Below are 14,757 nucleotides of genomic sequence, written 5' to 3' on the forward strand. Positions count from 1 at the left end.
CATCATACCTCCCCAGAGATGAGCACCACACCAGCCCGCCCCACTCCCCAGACTTACCCAAACTCTTCAATGGAAAATAAAATCACTCACTTGATGAAATCCCAAGTAGTCCTGGACAGTGGGAGAGATGTAGAAAACACAGCCATCTTCTGTAACAGCCATGAGGAAGCCTTCCAGGGCCTGGGGAGAGGCAGAGAAGAGTCAGTTCAGGTTTATTCCTTGTTTTCTCATAAGTTTTGAGGCTACAGAGCTCCTAAGGGCCTGGGCCCACGTCATGAGGTGTTTCTGCTGAGCTTCCTTTTGGTGTGGAGTGCTGCCCAAATCCTGACTTGTCACTTCCTAAAGCAGGTCCCAGGATGGCCAGCCAGTCTGGCTTCTCAAAAATGATGAATAAATGAAAAGCAATAGGATATATTGGAGTATATTAGGAAGCCATTTAGTTTAAAACTAATTCAGCCTGACTTTGTTTTTCCAAAAAAGTATGACGTGGCCTATTGAGCAAGCCCTATACACCTGCTTTAAACATTCACAATGTCCCAAAACCAAGAATGACGCCCTTCAACATAGGGATGTAGCTTACCCCCAAATCAGTAGTTCTTTAAGGACAAGCATCTCTTCCTGAGAATTAAGGATTTATTACCTACCTGCTATGCTCACCTCGTGACCACTTGCCATACCAGCAAAGCAATCTCATGACTATTATAAAAGGGACATTCCTATCATATGTGATGTATGCTCTTTTTTCCAACATGGTATATAACCACACTGTGCATCCTTCCTTGGGGAAGGAAGCCCCCTGGGCTATAGTCCCCAGACCTGGCTCATATAATAAACTCATCCCAATTTTGATTTGTAGATTGATTATGAATTATTTACAGAGACAAAAAGCTCAGCTCAACTATTGCTCATTCACACCAGCTCCTGAGGAAAGGTGAGTGTGTTTGTGTGTGTGTATGTGTCTGAGGCAGCAAAGTAGAGCCAAATATCAGCTTCAGTCTATTGAGAATACTGCAAACTGAACAACAATTAAACAAATGCACACACACATTTTTTTGTTTTCCTCTCTGCATCTCTGTAGTGTGGCCCATCCCTTGGCTAAACTAATCCATTTGTGGCCTCTCACTGTAGGAGATGGACAAAACAGTTCAATATTCTCCACTGGCTGAGGCTACACGTTGGGTTCACCTGGGCAGGGCAGCTAAAAATAGTGCTCGTTCATCCTTTCACCCCTCCTGGGAGCCACTGTATTAGAAACACTAGGAGTATAAATTTTTTTTTTTTTAAAGATTTTATTTTTCCTTTTTCTCCCCAAAGCCCCCCAGTACATAGTTATATATTCTTCGCTGTGTGTCCTTCTAGTTGTGGCATGTGGGATGCTGCCTCAGCGTGGTTTGATGAGCAGTGCCATGTCCGCGCCCAGGATTCGAACCAACGAAACACTGGGCTGCCTGCAGCGGAGCGTGCGAACTTAACCACTCGGCCACGGGGCCAGCCCCTACACCAGGAGTATAAATTTTTAACCATTTTTCCAGGAGATCCTGGGGAGGCATCCAGCCTTAGGACAAAAAATGTATTTTGGTGATAGTTGAGATGAGTTTTAATTTTAAGCTTTCAGTCAGAAACCTTTTTTCTATACTCATGTCAGGGAGACATGTACCTAAGGTTTAAAGCCACCTCCCAAGATTTCCAGGTAAAAATTACAAACAAATGCTAATTAGGAAAGACGTATTTATTCAGGGAGTATTTATTGAAAGCACAAGTTCCCAAATCTTAGCCTGAGACAAACAACGTGTAAAACAATTTTTGGCTTCCAGGAGAATAGGATTTACATGGGAGATAGGCTCAGTGGCAGTACAGTGAAGCACCAACACAATGCAGTTGGCTGTGGGTTTTGCAGTGAGAGGCCAGGGCAGCCGGGGCCCAGAGTTCATGGGCAAGGTGGGCTGAGAGGTTCAGCGAGGAGCCAAAGCCTGGGCTAGGGCCTGCAGGTGGTTTAGCTTGAAGGAAAAGGGTGCTCCTGGGGGTGGGAGCAGGATGTGTGTGCCATTTCTGAGGTGCTGAGTGACTTCCATGCACTAAGCATAGAAAAAGGTATAAAAGGATAAGTACCAAAACGTTCACAGGAGTTACTTCTGGTGGTGTGATTTTAGACTATCTGGACAACTTTTCAACTATGAACAGGTTTACTATTTTTTTTAAAAATAAGGCATGTGGGATTAGGCAGGATTTCAAAACATTCCACGTCCAAGTAGCTCCTTTTAACCTTTGGTCCCCCCAGGGTGGGGACTCTGGGAGCCCCACATGTTTTAGGAAAGACGACCAGCAAAAAGAAAGAGGAGTCTTCCTGATATTTGTGTTTCAAAGGCCAAGTCTTTAGGCAGAAAAAAGGGAAAGAATTGATGGATCTAGTCAAGACATCAGCTTGGACAATGCTAGGTGACACGCCATCAGCAGAGTTTCCTGCCCTGAGACTTAAAGAGGTTCTCCAGGCTATGGGAGTATAGACTCAAGGAGAAGTGAAGGAAGCTTACATGCTCAGATGTCCCTGAGAAGCTGGGATGGTGGGGCATGAGGGCTGTCCTCCCCTCATGGGGGATGACAGAAACCCCAAATAGGTTTGAGGGGCTTTAGAGAAAATATTTTTAGTTTCTGCAACTAGGGATTCTGAGAAAATCTTACTGAGACTTGGGAAGTAGGCTAAAAGAGCGAGCCTTGGAAGTTAATTACTGCTTCATAGACAGTGAGGACTCCAGAGAGGTTTTTCTGACTCTGGAGGTATGTGCTTACAGACCTGGGAACACGGAGTCATCCCTGGTTGTAAAGCTGTAGACAATGGTCTCATCATTCCCCTAGAAAGATTCATTTACATTCCAAATGGTTGGAGTCATAGTTCAGGATCCTTGCCAAGGTTTTTCTCCTTCCTTTCAGGAGGGGAGGGAAATTGCAAGTATATAAGTGCCCAAGAGTCATATTTTTGCTTTCCTTGCCCATAATGTGACCAATCCAAAGTGGGTCTGCTTCTTGGTGAGCTGAAATCAAAGCCCGCACTAGAAGTGGTTGTCACACAAACACACAGCAAATAAGGAGCCCATGGGGAGTTATTTCCAAACCTGTGGCTCCCTGAGCAAGGGAAAGCAGGGGCCTTTTATTTCAGATGGGTAATGAACATTCAAAAGAGAGAGGTGGGTACTCGCTTGCACAGGTTCAGTTGGAAAACATGCTTCCATATACATCACATGTCATGGTAATAAGGCCTAAGCTCCTCCTGGGGTGAAGACACTAAAATGAAGCAAAGGTAATCTCTTGGGCACTTCTCAATAGATGCAGAGAAAGCATTTGACAAGATACAGCATCCATTTATGATAAAAACTCTAAATAAAATGGGTATATAAGGAAAGTACCTCAACATAATAAAGGCCATATATGACAAACCCACAGCTAATATCACTCTCAATGGAGAAAAACTGATAGCTACCCCTCTAAGAACAGGAACCAGACAAGGATGCCCACTTTCACCACTCTTATTTAACATAGTATTGGAAGTCCTAGCCAGAGCAATCGGGCAAGAAAAAGAAATAAAAGGGATCCAAATTGGAAAGGAAGAAGTGAAACTGTCACTATTTTCAGACTACATGATTTTATAAATAGAAACCCCTAAAGAATCCAATAAAAAACTTTTAGAAATAATAAGTGAATACAGTCAAGTTGCAGGACACAAAATCAACATACAAAAGTGTATGATTTTTCTATGCATTAACAACAAAATAGCAGAAAGAGAGATTAAGAATACAATCCCATTTATAATCACAACAAAAAGAATAAAATAGCTAGGAATAAACTTTAAAGAGGTGAAAGATCTGTACAATGAAAACTATAAAACATTGTTGAAAGAAATTAAAGAAGACACAAAGAAACGGAAAGATATTCTGGCTCTTGGATTGGAAGAATTAACATCATAGTTAAAATGTCCATACTTCCTAAATCAATCTACAGATTTGATTCTGGCCCTGATATCAGTTCCCCTACATTAAATCCAGCATATATGGGGTTAAAACTAAAGCACTCTTTCCCTGCATACTCCCTGGGCTCCAGAATCCACTATCCACCATGGAGACAAACAGCCAAGGTTGCCCACCTACAAGGTCCTTTATCATCCTCCTTCCTATGAGCAGCCTCCCAAGGCCGAATGTAGGCTGGTGGGAAAGCTCCAACCAGCGAGGCCACTGACTCCCCCACTCCCTATCTACAAGCAGCCACATTCCTCACAAACCATTAAAACCCCTGGCCTCCCATCTTTCAGGGAGATGAGATGAAATGAGACAAATTTGAGGGCTCACTCTCATCTCCTGGCTGATATCATTCGAAATAAAAACCCTTTCTTGCCATAAGCCTGGTGTTCCAGTTTTTATTTGGCTCCTCCTGTGTGGTGGGTAGGGAATCTATGTTTGTAGGTGTTAACAGATTCAATGCAATCCATATCAAAGATCCAATGACATTTTCCAAAGAAATAGAAGAGAGAATCCTAAAATTTATATGGAGCAACAGAAGACCCCAAATAGCCAAAGGAATCCTGAGAAAAAAAGAACAAAGCTGGAGGTATCACATCCCTGACTTTAAAATATACTACAAAACTATAGTAACCAAAACAGCATGGTACTGCCACAAAAACAGATGCACAGATAAATGGAACAGAATCGAGAGCCCAGAAATAAACCCACACATCTACAGACAGCTAGTTTTTGACAAGGGAGCCGAGAACATACAATAGTTGGTTTATAACATTATATAAATTTCAGATGTACATCATTATATTTCACTTCCTGTGTAGATTACATCATGTTCACCATCCAAAGACTAATTACCATCCATCACCACACACATTTGCCTGATCACCCCTTTCACCTTCCTCCCTCCCCAATACCCTCTGGTAACCACCAATCCAATCTCTGTCACTATGTGATTGTTTGTTGTTGTTTTTGTCTTCTACTTATGAGTGAGATCATATGGTATTTGACTTTCTCCCTCTGACCTATTTTGCTTAGCATAATACCCTGAAGGCCCATCCTTGTCACAAATGGCCAGAATTCATCATTTCTTTTGGCTGAGTAGTATTCCATTGTGTATATATACCACATTTGCTTTATCCGTTCATCCCTTGATGGGCACCTAGGTTGCTTCCAAATTTTGGCTATTGTGAATAATGGTGCAATGAACAAAGGGGGGAATGTATCTTTATGCATTCGTGTTTTCAAGTTCTTTGGATAAATACCTAGCAGTGGAATAGCTGGATCGTATGGTAGATCTATTCTTAATTTTTTGAGGAATCTCTGTACTGTTTTTCATAGTGGCTGCACCAGTTTGCACTCCCACCAACAGTCTATGAGAGTTTCCTTCTCTCCACATCCTCTGCAACACTTGTTGTTTCCTGTCTTGTTAATTATAGCCATTCTGATGAGAGTGAGGTGATATCTCATTGTAATTTTGATTTGCATTTCCCTGGTAGTTAATGATGTTGAACATCCTTTCACGTGCCTGTTGGCCATCTGTATATCTTCTTTGGAGAAATGTCTGTTCAGATCTTTTGCCCATTTTTTAATTGGGTGGTTAGTATTTTTGTTGTTGAGATGTATGAGTTCTTTATATATTTTGGATATTGACCCCTTATCAGATATATGGTTTGTAAATACATCCTCCCAATTGTTAGGTTGTCTTTTTGTCTTGTTGACCGTTTCCTTTGCTGTGCGAAAGCTTTTTAGTTTGATGTAATCTCATTTGTTTATTTTTCTGTTGTTTCCTTTGCCCAGTCAGACATGGTACTTGAAAAAATGTTGCTAAGACCGATGTAGAAGAGCATACTGCCTATGTTTTCTTATAGAAGTACCATGGTTTCAGGTCTTACATTCAGTTCTAATCCATTTTGAGTTGATTTTTGTGTATGATATAAGATAACAGTCTAGTTTCATTCTTTTGCATGTGCATGTTGTTGTTGCTGCTGCTACCATCGTCATTATTATCAGAAGAGTGTGACCATCTCACAAACTGAAGTGTGCAAGAGCCATAGCTCCCTCTGTTTTTCTATAACTGACAAGTAAAAATGCAACTTCCCCCGACACTGGCATTTCCTTAAGGATAAGCATCTCTCCCTAGGCTAGAAATTGATTGCTGTGCTCACCTGTGACCACCCAGCTCAAGACAACAGACCTGCGACCCTGCTGTGCTCAATGGCCACGGTCAGGCCCTTTTGGAAAAAACAAAGTCAGGCCGAATTAGGTTTACACCAAATGGCTTCCTCATATACTCCAATATATCCCATTGCTTCCCATTTCTATTTGTCATGAGTCTCTGCCAAAACTGAAGTGACAGCGGCTGACTCCCTTGCTCTAGCAAGCTCTGAATAAGTAGCCTTTGCTTTTCTCATTTGGTTGGTCTTCATTTATTTCCACAATCCTGAATGCACACATGAGGTTTCTGGAGCAGAGCAGATTAACTATTATACATTTACAAGCAAACAATAACCGTGTGGGGGCCCTGAACCCTCATTCCCTGCCCCTAGGCAGTGTGATGAAAGTGGAGGTTGTCCTGTTCATTCAAGCCTGTATTATTGCCACCAACTAACTGCCCTGAGCAGCTCAAAGCAATTTTGGAAGCACTTACCTGTTTTTCAAAATTGCTTTTTTTTTACTTATGTTAAGAAATGCAATCACCAACTGCCGTGAACCAGTTCAAACTCCCCTGCAAGAGCAACGCCTGCCCAGAAGCTGAGAAGTGCCCAAGAGATTACCTTTGCTTCAGTTTTTTTTAATTGTGCTAACATACAACAGTATTACAACAGTAAGAATAATCCTGTGGAAGAACATTACATTCTCCTTTCCTATTGTGGTTTTACTCTATAATTATTTCAATCATTGTAATAATTCCTTTGTGTACAGTTTCAAATTCTATGTTCCTTTCTTGACTCATTGAGCTCAACTGGGTAAATTATCAACCTGTTAAATTCAGCTTCCCCTCTGTTAAATTCAGTCCCACGCCTCTACATCATTATTATCACAAGCAACAAAACAAACAGAACATCAATAGATTATTCTATTTAGTTAGCAAACCATTCAGATTTATATTTTATGTCTGGTCTTAGTTCATAATTTCTGTGTCTAGAGTGTTTTTATAAAAATAGAATGATTTAAATTTAGTTTGGTCTTAAATGCCAAACATCTGAATGTGATCCCACAAAATGAAGTCAAATATTTCTTTATCAACTGAAACAAGTTTATTATTATTTTTAGCAACTGAAACTAATTCTCAGCCATTTAAAATGCAACTAAATATGAAGCTGTGATGGTTAATTTTACCTGCCAACTTGGCTAGGCTATGGTGTCCAAATGTTTGGTCAAATACTAGTCTAGATGTTGCTGTGAAGGTATTTCTTTTATTTAGATGTGAATAATATTTAAATTAGTAGACACTTAGTAAAGCAGATTACCTTCCATAATGTGGGTGAGCCGATCAGTAGAAGGACTTAAGACTGAAGTCCCCGGAGGAAGAAGAAATTTTGCCTTCAGATAGCCTTCGGACTCAAGATTGCAAAATCAACTCTTCCCTGGGTCGACAGGCTGCCAGCCTGTTCTGCAGATTTCAGTTTTGCCAGGCCCCACATCACATGAGCCACTTCCTTAAAATCTCTTTCTACACACACCCACACACACATTCTATTGGTTCTGTTTCTCTGGAGAACCATGACTAATACAGAATTTTGGTAATTTGAAACTAAACAAACTAATTTTAAGTTATTCTTTAGGATCGCATTTCAGAAGATGTTTTTGTGTTGAAATTTCTATTTTAAAGGTATAAATATAAAACATTTCAAATTCACTAAAAAGTAAACAGTATAACCAAAAGTCATATATCCAGATTTAACATATGCTAACACTGTCACAAAGTCTTTGTAGCAGGTCTCTTTTTAAATTTAAAAAAATACCTGAAGCATTAAAAATGTAATTCCTTCAGCTTGTGGGTGGGGAGAGGAAACTACAGACTTTTAAGACATGGTAACTGTGCTGAGACTGAATCTTCAGCCAGAGAAAAGCCTAATGATTTTTCTCAACAGATAAACAATGATGCAGTTATCCTTTACGCCACCTCCTCTTTCCTGAAGAAGAGACCCACGTGCTTCTAGGGCCAATCACCCAGTGATTATGCATATTCTTGCTGGATCGTCTGCTGAGGTTTTGTATTTCTGGTTTGTGAGATGAAGATCTGCCAGATTTGTGACACCCAGAACCTGGATTCCTTGCTAAGGTACCAGCAATATATTATATTTAGATAGGAAATTACAGGGAAAGAAATTTCTTAAATGCTCAATAGTAGTAAAAATAAAATATAGTATGGCAACATTTCCATCTACATAAAATATATTTTTCCTTGCTACATTTGTTTCATTACTTGGGATTTGATGGCTTACAGTACAATTTTCACATCCACCCCTCCATCTGAGTCTCATATCCCCTGAGGCAGGCAGAGAAGATGAAGAATCATCCTTGAATAGAGAGGTAACTGCTACTTGACTAGCAAGTGATCATCATGGATTGACATCCAGGGTTTCTGACTCTTCCTACCTCATGTGTGACTCCCACCCACATGGCACTATGATTATAGTATTGTCCCAAAATGGGAAATTAGATATATAATACTCTATTCAGTCAGAAATTTGACATAATAATTAAAGATAAATTCAACAAGAATTGAAACAAAATGTTTTCTGGAAGGCTCTGAGGTCTGATTCTGTTGTAACCATAACCATTGACAGGGAATAGAGATGGACAATATCATACAATACCTGAAGAAGCAAGTCCCCCTCAGAAAACAGTTCTACATTGACCTGTGGAGAGGTACACTGACTTCCTCGTGGGTTCATGAGTGGGTCAGCTGAGCTGTCTGCATTGCTGTCCTTTAGGGTGGCTGAGAAAGAGAAAAGGTGCCATTATGAATATGTTCTGTCCCCCAGGCATAGAGAGGAGAACCCAGGTGACCCTGGTTCTCAGCTCCGGAATCATCAGTGATATTGGTGGATGTGTTTTCTTCTAAGTTAAAGATTAAAAAGAAGAAAGAAGTCCTCATCTAAAAAACCCCGTTTAACTAGAATGTGCATGATTTTGTGATAGGTGTTCAACATTAAAAACAAGTACACATGCCCTACATTTTCCTCTTAGTCAAGACCACCTTTAGTTTATACAGAAAATACCATCATAACTGAATTGCTGATGTCTTAAGGGAAAGTTGGCCGCAAAGATGCACTGGTAAGCTTGTTAACAATCATTGAAAAGAGAGTCTTTCCTTTTATTATGTGGATTTGGCAACAAAGTGCCAAGCACGGCAGCTTCTGAACATCAGGCAGCGTTCTCCTTGCCAAAGGCAGGACCAAGGGGACTGGGTGAATAGTGAAGATGATTTTTGTAATCAAGTGATTTAGGTTCAAAATACCCATTAATCCAGGTATCACTGTATTATTTTATACACAGTATATATTACCCTTTAGGGACACAAGCTTCCCAAAGGAGGGAAAAAACTGGCCCCCATAGGATAAGCCCCTATCTACCCTGCTTTTTCCCCTGTTACTCTGTTTTATTCTCTTCCAAAGAATAGACAAGTTCCTCTTTGTCTACAAACTTGATGCTTTGTCAAATGAATTTTTTTCCTTCTCAAACCTCTTGAAGGAAAAGCACCTGAAATTTGGCAATGATAAACTGTTCAGATTTCTGGCTTTCCATTCAGCTGTTATTTCACTTTGGCCCCCAAATATTTCCTCACATTCCTCATATTTTCCTCTCAGATGTTTACTAAAGAAGGGCTGTGCTTAAGGCTCTGCGAAGAACTGTTGGGATGCTAAGAGATACAATCTTGGAGTTGGAAGTGGTGCGTAGAAATACACATCTCCCTGAAATGCCACTTGGACCATGTGGAGAGCTGTGACCCGAGGTGCACTCTGACCTGGCTGTAGGAGGCACTGCAACCAAGTTGGAGGGAATGAGGTCTGGGATGCCTTCACGGGAGAAGTGGCAGGTGAAACAGACTCTGAAGGACAGGCAAGATTCCAGCTGGCAGTGCTTTCCTTCAGAACCTCATTCCTGAACATCTTTCCCATGACGGGTCTCTCTCACACTCCCATAGACTATCTAGTCAAAAAATGTATGGCTTGTGTGCACCTTGATTCATGCACATGAATGTGCGCCCAGGGTCCTGGTCCTTGTCATGCTGCCCAGAACCTTCCTTCCATTTCTTAATCTTTGAGTCACACTGAACTCTGAGCTCTGCCACCACACATACCCTGAATGGGATGAAAAGCTGCTTCAGGTTTTCATGCTTTTGTCTCCAGTCAAGTCACACATCTCAGCACAAAGTGCCACTATTCCTTCCCACAAGCAGATCCAGCTTGTTCCCTGCACTCATATCAAGTAAATGAAAGATGAGTATAAACCCAAAAAGGTAGTAGGAGGCCTTGAAGACACACATTTCTGGGATACCTTGCATTTAATGCTTTTTGGATTTCAGGACATATGGAAACAAGATAGGAAAGTTGTATAAGATAAAAACCCAAAAGCCACAGAGAAATCTGATGATTCAGCATTTTGTCAACATTTTCCTCTCAGTATCAAATAAGAGGGGGTGATGGGCTGTCGACAGTGGTGCACAAATCATCTTTCACTGGGGTAGCTCAGGAGGGAAGTGTTTATCCCAAAGCCCTAAGCTCCAGGCTGAGGATTCCAAGTTAGTGGCCCAAATCACTCATAGAGGGAACCACTGACAACATTAGAGGAGCTGGTGGTATTGGTGGGGACTGATATTAGCAGCAAACCCAGTCCTGAGGAGTCAGCTGAGCAGCTGCATGGTAAACAGTCTCTTTCAGGACATTCAGAAAAAGAGAAAGTGTGTCCTGGCCAAGAAATAATGGAAGGGTGGAGGAACTGGACTGGATGCCACAGTCAGCCAGAGGAGGAAGCAGGCCACATTTGCTGAGGAGACTACAAGGTCTTTGGGTCACAGAAACACACAAGATGCGACTCAGCCTCCTCAGAACACACACTGACTGCATGAGGTTCTGTGGATGCTGCTGAGTCAGAGCGGGCCAGAGTTTCCTGCTCCCCAGGAGTCCAGAGCTGCCTGAGGGGCTGAAGTCCCCCCAGCCCTAACTCCTCTGCATGATGCTCCAAGCCTCTCTTCTTTTTTCAAGGAATGGATCACTCAACCTCGTATCTGTAACGGACAACTCTCCATAAATCTTCGAGAAGAAACAAGATCCAAGGGTTAAAGTGAAATAAGCAAAACAAATGTTTAATAATCTCATTGGCACAGCTTTTGTTTAAGAAAAGTATTTTACAGCCACAAAAATACCCATTAAGTGATCTGGCTCTGATTCTTGGAAAGAAATCCACAGGCTGTTGGAGCTGCTTCTGCTTGTTGAAGCCAACATCAAAGATGGAGCAGCTATGAGCAACAGCTGAGGCTGGCTTGAAATCAGAGGAGAGCAATTTGTATAGAGAGGTCTGTGAGTCACTTTACTGCTTACTAACTTAAACAAACACCCTTCTCTGTCATCACAGAGCCCTGTGGAAACCAGGGGCATTCCTGCCTCTGTGCCCTGGGCCAGAACCACTGGAGTGGCCCTGGGTCAGATGCTGCTGGAGATGTGGTTGGTTGTCTGGGGAGGATAAAGGTGTAGGAGGGGGAGGGTGGTGCTGGGGAAGGAATTCAACCAAAGAGCAGCCTCACACTGAGATATCCAGAGAAATGGGAAGTTCCTCTCTTCAGAATGAGACATTTGGGCCAGGCCTCAGGCTGACAGGGATTCAGAATGCCTGCACACTTCCAGTTCCGCACTATCCCACAGAGATGCTCCAACTCTCCTCAGGCTCCTGAGCCTCCCTCCATGCTGAGGGCTCATGTGCTCCTTCAGTGAGCAGAGCATCCCTAGTCATGCTGTCCCGAGTTCCCAGAGGAGTGTGGGTGGTGGGTTCCTCTTCAGCCAGTGGTCTCTCTCTTTAGGGAGATGTGGCAATGCACTTTCCCCCCATCTTTCCAGCAGAATCTCCTTATCTGCTTTCTCTATAGGACAGTGAGCCCCAGCCAGTCTGAGACCCAAGTGATGGGCTATTCAGTCTCCTCTAACTTGAGTTCCTGGCTTCAAACTGCCTCATCCCACATGGTGAAAGAGGCTCTACCCGGTGCAGTGGAAGCAGCTTCAGCCCTGGCTCTGTCTCTTGCTGCTGTGCCACCTTTGGAGAGTCCCTGAGCTCTCTCAGCCTCACTGTCTTCATCTGTACTAGGGGACAATGACAGTGCTTTAGAGAGTCAGATAAAATACCTAAACGAAAAGCCTGGCCATAGAGGATGCTCAATGGACACTAATTCTTTCTCACTGAGAATAAATTAAATAATATGAAAATTATATAATACTGAGTCACTGAGAAAGAGGAAGAAACTGGATAGCTGGACTTGGTGAGCATACATCAGATGAACATGGGTTAACAATTTAGTTATGAAACTGTTGACACATGATGTAGGAAGCTTCTGTCTGCTGTGGAAATGGGTGGGGGCAGGGAACTGCTCCCCAGAAGCGGCTGGATGTATCTACCTCATTTACCGACACTCTGGTGCCTGGATAGGGAAATGGCGTGAGGGGAGGTGGCATTGAGGAGAGGAGAGAAGGATCATGATGGACACAACGTGGTCCGAACAAACAAAATCAGAATGTACCAGAGAATATTCCCCGAGTCATGCAGCTCTTGATTCAAAGCCCATTTAGGTCAACTGCACCTCTTTTGGTTCAGTGATTGCGTTACAACAGATCAGAAGCAGCAAATGTGCAGGTGAGGGGAGCTCCCTTGTGCTGGGGAGAGGGCACTACAGGAATGTGGATGAGGCTCTGTTCACACACCCTGCTCCCTGGAGGCTCTGTCCACAAGTCCCGCTCCCAGGAACTTTGGGGCAGGCGGCAGTAGGAGGGGTGACCAATGGGCAGTGTCCCGAGCGGTGGGGGTAGTGGGTGGAGAGAAATCTCACCCTTACCGGGTCAGAACAAATCGCTGCTCTACAGCCCCCTGGCCTCTGTAGAGCCACTCCCGGCATCACTGCAGCCCCTGGGGGCACCAGTGCCTCTTCTAACTGCAGGCCTGGAGGCCCCTCTTTGTTTTTGTTGTTGCTGTGCTTTCCAGGTGGCCAGAGTAGAGCATGGTGTGGACCCTCGCTGCTCAAGGTGTAGTCTGGGACTGGGAGCATCTCCTGGGAGCCTAGAGATACAGGTTTGCAGGCAACGCCCAGACACAGCGACTCAGGATCTGCATTTAGTGTGGCCCACAGGTACATGCAAGATGAAGTTCAGAATGTGCTGGTGTGGCCTTGGCCAGGCCTGCTCCTCTGTTCGTGCTGCCAGCATTGCTGCTCTCCCAGGGCAAGGTAAGCTTCTCACTTCTGACAGTGGACATTGTTTGAAGAGCAAGCGCCTTTGGTGTCGAGGGAGATGAGCTCTCTGGGACTCCCCTTTTCTTTGCCCACAGCTTATATCCCTGGCAGGTTTTGACAGGCAGATGCTCCATGAAGAGGCTGCAGGCTGTACATGTGGCCTGTAAGCAAATCAAGGGAAGCATCCTCTCACCCTGCGTTCTCCTCATTGCTCCCACAAGTGGACACAAGTTGGCTTCAGCTGATCCCAGCCTGTGGGTGAAGTTGCTGAGGATGGTGCAGCAGAGAGACTGAGAGAACCTGGGCCTTGGGGCCAGCACTGTCCCTGAGCCACTCTCCCTGGGGAGATCCTGAGGTGAGTTACTACATGGTAGCAGCTTGAGTCAGGGTTTCTGCTAGTGGCAGCCCAAAGGGTTATAAATGAAACATACTTACTGATAAAAGCATAAAAAATGGATTGAAAGGACCAATGAGACCTATGAGGTTCAGAGCCAGGGATTTTAGGGGGAGGGTGCAAGGATGAGGCTTGTGGGAGAGAAACCTGGGAGGCTCGCAGAAGAGTTGGTGCTGAGGGGTGAGCCCGGTTCGCTGTGGAAAGGTGGAGGGGGGGGCGATTTGCTGATGATGGGTCCTGAGTCGGGAGTTGGGGTGGGGGTAGTGCTGGGAGAGGGATCGGGCACGGGGATGCCGAGAGCCTGAGAGTGTGTGGAGACAGTCAGGGTGAGGATGATGGGGGTCCGGGACAGCAACAAGGCAGGTGATGAGCAGGGAAGCTGTGAGTGTGGGAGGGAAGGAGCATGCTAGGGCCCACTGATGCCTACAGTGAGGGGTTTGGGGTCTTCCCGTGGGGTAGACGGGGCAGGGGCTTTGAGGCGGGGCCCTCCTGACTTTGCCCCAACTGAGGGATCCAGGTTGGCAGGGGCCTCCGTGTTCTCAGGGCTCTTTAACATTGATGCAGGAGGAGGGGAGCACGGAGCCCAGATGTGTCCTTGTCCCTGGAGAGACTGTAACTGGGCCATGCCTCCAGGTGCCTTCTCTCCAGCCATGCTCTTGAGGCAGTCAATGGGAGTTTCTAGAAATGCCATGTGCAGACACTCATTTATATTTAACTGTAAGTCTATGTAATTTAATTTTTAATAATGGCTTTGTTTAACCATCAATAGCAAAATTCCTGAAAATTTAACATTGGCTCTCGTGAACTGGTACAAGCCAGCCCCAGCACACCACAGGATCCTGCTTCAGCCCGTCTCTGGGCTGAACACACAGGGACTGCAGAATGAATGGGGAGAAGCCCTGGCCAGCAGATAT

The 14,757-nt window shown here is 44.0% G+C and overlaps 1 protein-coding gene across 1 annotated transcript in view; it reads right to left on the reverse strand.

Annotated features, from left to right (window-relative positions):
- Positions 1–13,353, reverse strand: part of LOC124231311 (aryl hydrocarbon receptor-like) — a 35,300-nt gene extending 21,947 nt beyond the window's left edge. Inside the window, exons 1-3 of the mRNA XM_046648020.1 lie at positions 13,057–13,353; positions 8,831–8,941; positions 91–180 (exon numbers count right to left, since the gene is read on the reverse strand). Of these exons, the coding sequence (XP_046503976.1) occupies positions 91–180; positions 8,831–8,941; positions 13,057–13,353 (498 nt within the window). The remainder of the gene's footprint in view (positions 1–90; positions 181–8,830; positions 8,942–13,056) is intronic.
- Between the last annotated feature and the right edge of the window lie 1,404 nt (positions 13,354–14,757).

This window comes from Equus quagga, chromosome 21 (assembly GCF_021613505.1).
Source record: "Equus quagga isolate Etosha38 chromosome 21, UCLA_HA_Equagga_1.0, whole genome shotgun sequence".
Lineage (NCBI taxonomy): Eukaryota > Metazoa > Chordata > Mammalia > Perissodactyla > Equidae > Equus > Equus quagga.